The sequence below is a fragment of the Stegastes partitus genome, unplaced genomic scaffold (assembly GCF_000690725.1).
Source record: "Stegastes partitus isolate 25-593 unplaced genomic scaffold, Stegastes_partitus-1.0.2 Scaffold301, whole genome shotgun sequence".
Classification (NCBI taxonomy): Eukaryota; Metazoa; Chordata; class Actinopteri; family Pomacentridae; genus Stegastes; species Stegastes partitus.
The window spans coordinates 211,622-222,642 of NW_007578032.1; the positions used below are offsets into that span (position 1 = coordinate 211,622).

At 37.1% G+C, this 11,021-nt stretch overlaps 1 protein-coding gene across 1 annotated transcript in view; it reads left to right on the plus strand.

Moving 5' to 3' along the window:
* Nucleotides 1-11,021, plus strand: part of slc4a11 (solute carrier family 4 member 11) — a 157,998-nt gene that overhangs the window by 65,059 nt on the left and 81,918 nt on the right. The window contains exon 4 of the mRNA XM_008283193.1: nt 5,125-5,168. Coding sequence (XP_008281415.1) covers nt 5,125-5,168 — 44 coding nt within the window. The remainder of the gene's footprint in view (nt 1-5,124; nt 5,169-11,021) is intronic.

Here is an 11,021-nt window from a genome sequence, read left to right on the forward strand (position 1 = left end):
TCCTCAGTAACTGAACTCACTCAACGTCCACTCGCTGCTTCCTGAACGATGATAATTACGTCTGCGCTGATCAAACACGGCATCAGGTCTGAGTCACACGTTCCTAATCCCTGAACCCGGAGACTCTCCTGGATTACTGTAAGCCAGGAGAGCATGGAGACGTTACGGAGGCCATTAGACGGAGGTGGCGGCTGGGGACCAGCTAATCTTATATGAATATATGAATATCTGCCGCAGCCTGACAGCAATTAGCGCCGGGCTGCCTCCTCCTGCGGGAGCGGATCAACCGGGCCGTGAGCTTTTTGATTGTGAGGCTTTGATGAACCAAATCCTCTGCACACGACACGTGCCCCCCATCGGCCCCCATCGGCCCTCCTTCCTTTATGCTTCCTCCTCGGCTGCTGTTACGAAGGTGTTCTCCGATCAAACACTTGTCGCTGTTATTGATACTGTGATCTGCTGAAGGCTTGTTGAAGAAGAGCCTCTCTGCTGTTTGTTTTTTTCCTCCTCCATCGCTGGAGGGAGGAGTTTGGCGCTGATTGATTTCCAGGCGACAGCGGCTCACGCGGCGCCGAGGAGGGAAGCCCACGGTAACCTCATAACTGTAACGGCCGCTCGGCGTTACGTAACGCTGCCTGCCGGCTGCTTCCTGATTGGCTGCTGCTCGTTCCTCCATTTGTCCTCACAGCATCATAGTTTGGATGATTTCTACTCACCTGCTACCAAGTTCAACGCCAGCATTCTGTGTTCCCCTGATCTGAAGTACAACACACTAAGGAGAGCAAAAGCCTTGAATGTTATAATAATTATCTTAAACACACTTTTTAAAATATTTTTTTTTTTTATCACATATAAACCCTTTATAATCAGTAGAGTTTTCAGTGGAAGTTAAATCTCTGTATATGTTCAACAGAAACATGTAAATCAGGTAGAATTCAGGAACATTCACACATTTTCCTGCATTAACATGACATTTATTTTGTTTTTTTACATTCATCCAGGCTGTTGTTTAATCTGGAAACCTATTGATGAACCTCTACCAACTAGTAGACATTTACAAATCAATTTATAAATATGCACAGATTTTTTCCCCCAAATACCATGACATTGAATTTCCCAATTAACATAACAAAATATTAATTTAAAATTTATTATAGTTACATATTTTTATCATATATGAACCAGTAGAGTTGCCACTGAAAGTTAAATCTCCATATATGTTCAACAGAAATGTGGAAATCAGGTAGAATTCATAAATGTTCACACATTTTCCTCCACTAACATACATTTATTTGTTTTTTAACATTCATCTAGGCTGTTTTTTAATCTCTAGAAACCTAATGATGACCAACTAGTGGACATTTACAAATCAAGCACAATTTCTACATAGAAATCAAAGATTCATTTTAAAATGTATTATTATTATTATTATTAGATATTTCATCATAAATGAACTTCTACAAACAGTAGAGTTGACCATGAAAGGTAAACATGTGCCCACATCAATAGAGGTTTATAAATTAAGTATAGTTTATTAATATTCACAGATTGTTTTTCCATTAATAGGACATTAAATATTCAGTTTAAAAATGGAAAAAAACTCGTCAATTTCTACTAAATAGTAGTAATTTTTATAAATTATGTAGTTTATTAATGTACCTACATTTTTCCACCATTAACATTAAATAAAATTTACATTTTTACTAATTTTGTCATGTTGTGGTCAATTACATTGTTCTAATTTCAAAACTAGAGGTAAAAAAAAAAAAAGAAAAAAAGAAAAGTAATTTATCGTGGTTTTTTACGCAGCATTGTTTGTAAATCTCTACCAAATAGAAAAAATGTAGAAAAAATATATATAAATATTCTCACTTTTTAAAAAAATTGATTTTATATTATTATGGCCGACCGTGTTATTTGTAAATTGTCTACCAAATAATAAATATTTACAAATAAAGTAGAATCTATGAATATACACAGATTTTCTCCTAAAAACATGTAATAAAGTATACTTTTTTTTTTAAACTTATTTTGTTTTTTCATTGTTAACTGCATTATTTTTACATCAAAATAATAGAGGTAAAAAATAAATAAAGTTAAATGTATTATTATACTCACATTTTCTCCCATTAACATGAAATAAAGTCAACATTTTTAACATTTATTTTGTTTTTTTGTCCTGTTTTGTTTGTAAATCTATTTATTTGATTTATTTTGTCCTTTTATGTTCAACAACAATATTTTTTTAGGTGTAAATCACCACCAGACAGTAGAGATTTACAATTAAAACTACATTTATGAATATTAACAAATGTTCTCCATTAAAATAACATCATACATTATTATTTTTTTCAGTATTTTGTCCTTTTGTGGACAATTTAAATAACAGAAGTAAAACATAAAGTAGAATTTCTGAACACACTCACTGTTCCTGCCGTTAACATGAGATCTAATTTAAATATGAATCCCGGCGGAGGAGGGAAGCCCGCGGTCGCCTGGTACCGTCCGTTACGTAACGCTTCTATGATTATATATTGTTTTCCAACATAAAAGCTTCTTCCTCCATTTCCTTTTTTTTTTGACTCTGGGAAAATCCGAACCTTTGTACTTTATCTAAAGCGCTCGCCTCGGCTCGGCAGACGTGTGCATTAGAACCTTATCAGCGCAGGATTTCCAATCCCCGTTCAGTGGGAGCGTTTACAGACCTGCCTCATGACACTTCCATCCCTTCTAGAAGCAGAACCTACTTCCTCGTTAGTCAGAACTCCCCTCCAGCGCTAATGAACGTTCTGTTTGCTGAGGAACGCTTTCACGATGTCGGGTTTGCATCAAACCGTTCTGTTGAGGAAGCGGCGGCGCTGGGTGGAGGTCGTGGAGGTCGTGGGATCCCCGGGCGGCCCAAAGGCGCTGACCTCGAATCACATGGTTCAAGTCCGCTTTCAGGTCGTGTCATCCTCCGTCTCTCTCTCTCTGCCGCCGTCGTTTCTCGTCATCCCGTCACTGCAGGATCTCAGATAAAGACAAGAAACGCCCGAAAAGATCGTAGTCATAACGTCGGAAGATGTAGCGACAGTCAGAGACGGAGGAGACGGTTCACGGCTTTTTGGTTCTTTGGAACTGAGGCCATAACTTCAGCAAATTTGGTTTTCGTACGATATCTAGAAGAATAAAAGATCTTTCATGTACTTTCTTCTTTGTGGTTATCTGAACAAAGATGCATTTGGATGTAAAACATCTTAAATAAAGCGACACTAGAAGGAAACACTCAACTAAGAGGACAGTAAGGTGTATTTTATTGTTGGGTATCACATCAAAACAGGCACGTAAAGCCAATTTTATAGTTGAAAACGAATACCCTCCTATGAACTAGTAGATCATATATTGTTCCTATAAGATATTGTGTTATTTACAATGAAAAGTCAGGTCATTTCCCTTAAACACATCATGTTATGCGTCTTTTTTGCTGTTTGATGCGACAACAAAAGACATTTTCTGTAACTAAGAGAGAAATCTGTCTGATAGAACATCTCCTCTGATTTAAAGGAACTTTATTCACAAAGTATGTAGTTTGTTGACATGCAGGCGTAACGTATAGAGACGTGTGCGCGGGGCAGCGGAGAGACGCTGTGGAAGAGGCTTTTTGTGTGGAGATTTTTTCACCCCACAGGGTGTGGTTTTCCTCTCCCAGGTTTTTTCAAAAAAAAAAAAAAAACTACACATCCCACTGTTGCTCTATACTTTGCATCGATTCGATCCAAGTCATTAAATATTTATTTTTCTGCTGATTGAAAGCAATACAGTTTTTACAGATAATACTCACTTCAGGTGACGTAATTTCCAGACTATTGAGGCACCTGAATATAAGCCACACCCATTGACTTTAAAAAGAAAAACAAATTGTCTGCAGGTGTCCACGTTGTAACATGAGGTATTTGTTTTTTAACTTTTAATTAAATACGTACCGCTAACATACACAAATACGTAAATGCTTTTTTTCCAAACAGTTCCTGTAACACGGCTGGTTAAGAAAATAAAACATCCAGCAGCCTACCAGGAAAAGTCATTGATCTCTATCTTCATCTTCCTCCTGCACTAAAACCACTAAAGTCGTCTTCTTCACTGTCAGAGTTGAACAGCCTCAGAATTACTTCGTCACTTCCTCAGTCTCTCTGTCGTAGTGGTCTCGAGGCAAATTCGTAAAATTCCATAAATTAGCCGCATCATTGTTAAAGCCGCAGTGTTTAAAGCATGTGGAAAAAGTAGTGACTTATAGTCCGGACTTTGCGGTCATTGTAGATTAGCTGTAGTACTTGGTTGTTCCACCAGGTGGAGCCTCTCATTGTGTAATACTGTAGCCAGTCAGGGGAGCCATGACAAAGACTTCTGTGGTGCTTAATGACCTCCGACAAGAACTCAGGTGTTTGAGACCAGCTGGGATTGTGTTCTAGATGTCCACAGTGTTCAATTTGTCTCATCAGGAGCCAGTTATTGGTTGACAATGTTGTATTTATTCGGAAAATAATTCAAATTCTGCACGAAATGTGGCACCAGACATAAACAAAGGATCCGGCTCATGTTTTGATCAGGACATCCCCACTTTTTTAAAATTACCTTTATTCTTACCTTTCGTGTGCAAATGTGTTTAATTTGATTTCTGAATAAAACAAACAGGTTTATATGATATTCTGCCCCGTTAACCACATGTGGGCTCTTCAGATGTGTGATCAGATGGCAGAATTGCTCCGGTTCTGCTGAATTATTACAGATACAGACGGGTGGCAAATTAAAGGAAAAAAAAACCCAGCATGGTTTGGATCCACTCGTCCCTTTGGACCAAAGGGTCGCTGCAGATCGATGCAAAGTTGTTCTGAGTGATTAGTGGCGTCTTCTAGGATGACAGCGTCTTCATCCGTAGAGCAGGAAGGGTCACCGAAAGGCCTCAGAGCATGAGAATACTACCAATCATTTGCTATGGGGTGACGAATTAAAGGACAAACCAACTAAAGTGCAACCAAGGGATAAACGCCTCCCTCTCTATGTGATTGTAGCACAAATTCGTTCTGTGTGATCTGTTGTGGTTCAGTCTGGATGTCTAATTGCATGTGTTGTTGTGTTTCTCCTCAGACGCTGACGACTCCGGTTGTGTGTTGCTGAACACGTCAAGGAGGGTAAGCATGAGCATTCACCGACCGGACGGAAATGAAACGTCACTTTTGTTATGTTTTAGGGGTTAAATAATTATAATTCATATCTTAACTTTACTATGATGGCAGTCTGATTTGTTCTAGAGGCCTCAAAAGAAGTCGCAAAGCTCCCAATATGTTAATCTGGAGGGTGAAACAAACCTGGAACTGGAAGCTAATGCATACTTATGAGGGGAAGCCTCCGTCGCTAGAACTGAGCCTCGTCATTTTACCTAAATTAGAGAAGAAGGTGCTGAAATGTCAGAGTTCACTCGGCGCTGATTGCCTGTGAAGGTGGAGGAATTACTCTTAATTGAAGTTAGAGGGTTAAACAGAAGAAAAAAAAGGACTATTTCTGTTGCTGACGTCGACTTTCTGGCGATCCACAGCAAGATTTTCTCCTGAGTCACTTGATGTCGAGAGTCATCCTTTGCTGAGCTCGAGCTTTTATTTGCCTCGTCCACACGTAGCAGGTATCTCACGAAACGAAGATATGTTTCTACGATGTGGCCTGTCATCCACAAGAAAACGCAGATTTACGGCATTAAAAACGATTCTTTCGAAAACTTCCGAATAAAGTGAAGATCTGTGAATCCTCCGTTTATGCGTCTGCATGTGGACGTCGATCACCGGCGTTTTAGGTTACGAAACGTCACTGCCTGCGACAAAATCTGTTTTCTACATTCGGAAACAGCGTGGACGCCCTCAGAACTGCGTTGTCTCTGGTCCAGGCCCAGATACTGCACCACGTACAAGAACAAAGGTAACGGACGCCGTTAAGGACGGCTATGTTCCGCCACCTTGCCATTCCACGTTTTTTTCCAAGGATTCAAGGTCGTTATTGGTCACAAACACAGTCAAACAGGGTATAACGCGCAGTGAAATGCTTTGCGTTCGAGGCATGTTCTCCATCAGAGACACCGGGACGCAATGGGAGAACTTTGAGACGGAAATCCTGGAAGAATGGCGTGACAATTTCCGTACATCCCGGTCGTCGCTCCTGTGGTCGGACTTATTACATCCTCACGTAGAATATGAACCACTTAGGCAGTCAGGTGTGGAGGAATTCTTTTCTTAAAACGAGGTGGCGTTAGTTTTTTTCTAGACGGAGGCGGAGGATATTCTGTTTTACAAAACCCCTGCTACGTGTGGACAAGTCCTTAGTGCGCTCCGAGGTTTGTAAAAGCCATCCGGTGCGTGTTAGACTTCCTCGACAGCTGAATATCTGCTGCTGTTTATCATTTCGTACTTCCAGGGCGGTTTTATTGTTTTCTTCTTGCATACCTGCACCACCACAGCTGGATCACGCATGAAGGAAGTGATCCGAACAAGACGAAGCTCAATAAATAACGTACCCGTGAATCACGCGGCCATGCTCGGGAGATCTCAGCGCCGTCATTACCGCTCGCTGACGCAGTTTGGGGATATTAAAAAGCGTCTCTGCGGCTGTGGAGTTTGTGGGTCTGAATAAAACATCTGCGACGGTATTGCCTGTTTGATGATCCTGTAGATTTGATGGCTGGCCCCGGGTCGTGTGTGTTTACCACTCGTGTAACGCTGCGTCATCCTCCCGGCATCTTAATTGACTTTGTTTATGAATGAACGCGCCGCATTAGAGCCACAAGTCTTTAGTCTGGCCGCACGGTGAGGCCGGCTCACAAAAAGACATAGATAGGAACTAACAGAAGGGTATTTTAGTAACAGAGTGACTAAAGAGTGAATTTGTTAAAGGTTAAGGCTGTGATTCTAACTGTTAACACTGTCAGACAGCCTGTTCAAATAAAACCATCTGGAACAGTCCAACAGCTCAGACTGCTACTAACTACTGTAAAATTTAAGCGATTTTTGATTTTTATTTATTTTAGAAACAAATAAATAATTTTTAAAAAATGCAAGTTTCCATAATCAAACCACAGTTGCTCGCCTTTATTTTAAATAATATATTTTAATTTTGGGGGGCTTTTTAATGTTTGATGAATAAAATTTACACACAGAGAGATGAATGAAATTACCTTCATTTTTTAGTTACTATAATATTATGGCTGAATAATTTTATGGGGAAAAAAAATAAATCAAAAAACTGTTGTTATTTTACATTAGATGTGTAAGTTCAAGATCTGTTTTTGTAATTTCCTAAAATACAGTTTATACAGATTTTTAAAAAATGAATAAAATAGCAAATACAAATAACAATTTTACAGATATTTGCCATAATTTAAAAGGAGGAAAGTTATGCATATTGATGAGAAAAGGATTTTTAACCATTGTTTTCTAGATTTTCTCTCTTTTTTTCAGTTACAGATCAAATCTAGCAAAGCAACAAAAAAGTCTTATTTTATGTGTCAACCATAAAAAAAACCTAAACAAAAATAATTCAAAAATCAGTTTTTTTATATATACTAAATTATTCTTTTTTTATTTAACTGAGAAAAAAAATACCCTTTTTTGTAAATGTATTCAAGACATTATTTTATCATTATTTTATAGATATTTGCCATTTATTTAAAAGACAAATTATGCATGGTAAGAAATAAAAATAGAACAGAAACTTCAAAAATGTTATTCTACTGACTGTATCAATTCACATGCGAACTGTTAAAAACTGTAAATAGTGTCCTCAAAATCAGTGTTTTTTTAATTTATGTTTTTACAAAATAAAATGAAATAGAATAGAACATTTTTATTGTACATTTCTCAATATCCAGGACGTACCAAGGAACCAAGGAAAAGTTTCCTCTCAACTTTGTATTAGTGCCATACATTTTTTTTTTAAATAAAAAATAAAAATACAGTATAAATAAAATAAAATAAAAATAAAAAAGTCAACCTATGTACACTGGCTGACATGCAATATGGTGACAAATGCTACTTACTTAATGTATACTAATTATATTCCATTTTATTTAAATCAGTAAAAAATCTAATTGTACAGAAATGTGCTGTTATATTTTACAGTTTGTTAACATTACAGCATTCTGTCATTTTTAAATATACTTTTCTGGATCTCTTGCTGCCTGATTTTCGTTGTTCTTTTCTAGATTTTTTTCTTCTTTTTTACCTTTTAGCTGCTGATAGTTTTCCTCCAGAATCTGACTTGACCTTTAAGCTTTCATCTAAACCAGACGCTGGATCCCGTCACTCCTTCAGCTCGTTTTTTTTTTTTTTTTTTTTTCCTTCTGCTGCTTCAGAAATGAGAAACTGCTGCTGCAGAGCTCCGGCCCAGAGACCACAGCGGAGGAATGCAGGAACAGACTTTATTAGCATATCGTGTACCCGAGTCATAATTTAAATCACTTAGCAGAGTGTTTTAAAAACCAATAGGAACCTTTAATGCTTCCTCTGCCTCCGGACTCGGTCAGCGCGCCGCCTTTCACATCAGTGGCAGTTTAAAGCTTTCTGGGGGGAAGAACAGAAAAGAGAGAATGAGAGTCATCAGGGCGATGATGTGGGAGGATTCCTCCACCATGGAGGACGGATCTGGAGGACGGATCTGGGGTCTGGTGTGGGGATGGAAACTCAGACTGGGTTTAAAACTCAACAACTCACTCTGTGCTCTGCTTCTGTCTGCGTTACAGCGTTCGTTCAAGATTATGTGCATCAGTCTAATGGTGCAGAAGTTATTTTACTAAAACTGTGATATCAGGAGGCGTTTTGCAGGCTGCTGTTCAAAAATCAGAGGTGACTGAACATATTTCTGAGTGTGCAACAAGACAAATGGACGATTCTGGTTCAAGAAGTTTAAAGCAACAACCAGACGGCTTTAGTTTGAACTGGATTACAGAAAAATGTGAGAAAAAAAATACAAAAAAAGTCATGTTTCAGCAGCAGGGAAAAACTACTGTAAAATGAGAGGAAATAAAAATATAGAAAGATAAATAAATAAAAAACAGCATTTTCCATAATTAAAGCACAGTTCTTTAATTTTAAATGCAATGTATTTTATTTTATTTACATTTTTTTCCCTTTTAATCTTTAATAAGGGATGTTTAATGTTTAAAAAATACACATTTAACTATATTTTTGTAGTTACTGTAATATTACAATTAAATTATTGTAAACAAGAAATCATAATGTAAAAAAAAAATTGGAAACAAAGTCAAACACCTGTTGTTGTTTTATTTATTATTTTATTTTTTATTGTATTTTATTATATTTTATTACCTGCATAAGTTCCTGGTCTTTTTTTCTTCTTCTTTTTAGTTTCATCCAATTACAGATTTTAAAAAAAAAAGCAACCTCCAATTGAGCAGATACAGATAATTACATTAAAGATATTCACCATCATTTGAAAGAAAAAATTATGTATATTAAGGGTTGAAAAATGGTGAAACAAATCAATCATTTGTCGAGATTTCTTTGTTCAATTAAAGATAAATCTAGTAAAACCTTTAAAAAAACAAACAAACTATTAATTCACATGTAAATTGTACAAAACAAAAACAGAAACAGGCCAAAATATTGTTCATAGCACAAGTCTGTATTTCCACAAAGGGTAAATTATTCTTTTACAGTTTTTGACAGTAAAATTACAGTTTTTACTGTATTTAAATCAGCATAAAAATCATTATTTTTACACTTACTTGCCCATTTATTCATGAAAAAATATAAATATTTGGAACTGAAAGTTGGGAAACACTTCTTAACTGTTATTTTTCAAAGTTATTATTAGTTATTTCAAAATTATTGATTTAAAATGCCTGATGGTTTTGCTGTCTTTAAATCTAATTATCCTACAGATATTTGCCATCAATTCAAAATATGGAAATTAAAGACGGAAAAATAAATATTTTTTAAAAATATTTTTCTCCAGATTTTCTCTGTTTTGTTAAATTAAAGCTTATATCTACTAAAATCACAGAAAAAAAACGTATATTAATTTACATCACATACAAAAAATACATGATGTCCACATAAAAAAAATCCATGTTTCCACAAATAATAAGGGTTTTTCCCCCAATATGAGAGCATTAAATTAAATGAAGGAACATAAATGGATGTTTATGTTACTGATGGTTTTAATATAAACTGCTGTTTGTCAGGAGTTGGTAAAAAATCAGCATCCAGGACTTTTTGATGGCCTGAACCGATCTCCATCTTCAACCAGATTCATATTTATAGAGCTCCTGACAGAAATAACCCCAAAGACTCGGGACTTGTGGACTTTCTTCTCGCCGTTTGTTGTATTTTCTAAGGAACAGCAGGAAATCCGCTCGTCTTCGGAGTTTCCGTCAATCAGCCGATCGATGGGGCCGCGGGCCGGTGGGTGTCGGGGCTCTTAATCGAGCTGTGTTCGTCTCCCCGTCGATTCATTTGTCTTTAGGTGATTCTCAGAAGCCGCTGGTACAATTTAGATTAACTTCTGTGTTCTGCTCTTTGGAAAAACTGCAGTTTGGCTCTGGAGGGAGAGAAAACATTCACACTTTCACACTTTGAAACGGTTTGACAGCGAATGAAAAGTTACCAAAGTTCATCAGCTGTAGATGGAGGTTTTTGATCAGGAAGTGATTCGAAATGGGGGAAAAAAATCTAATTTTCCAATTAATTAGAGGTGATCAATGTGGATCTGGTTTAATACGCACACCATCTGACCAGCTTTGTTCTTTCGTCGATCTCAAAAGACGAAATGAGCTCCGATTAGTGTTTTTTTAATGTAAAGTAGCCTTGAAACAATGCAACCATGCAGACATTGTGGGCTCATAAGTAGCTAACAAATATGAACTAATAGGTCAAACTTTGTCCAAGATATAACCAGAAAAACCAAAACTAACTTGGGTATTTGCTCTTGAATGCAGCTCTGCAAAAACATGAGGATAGATGTGATCTGAGGGTGAGGTTCAG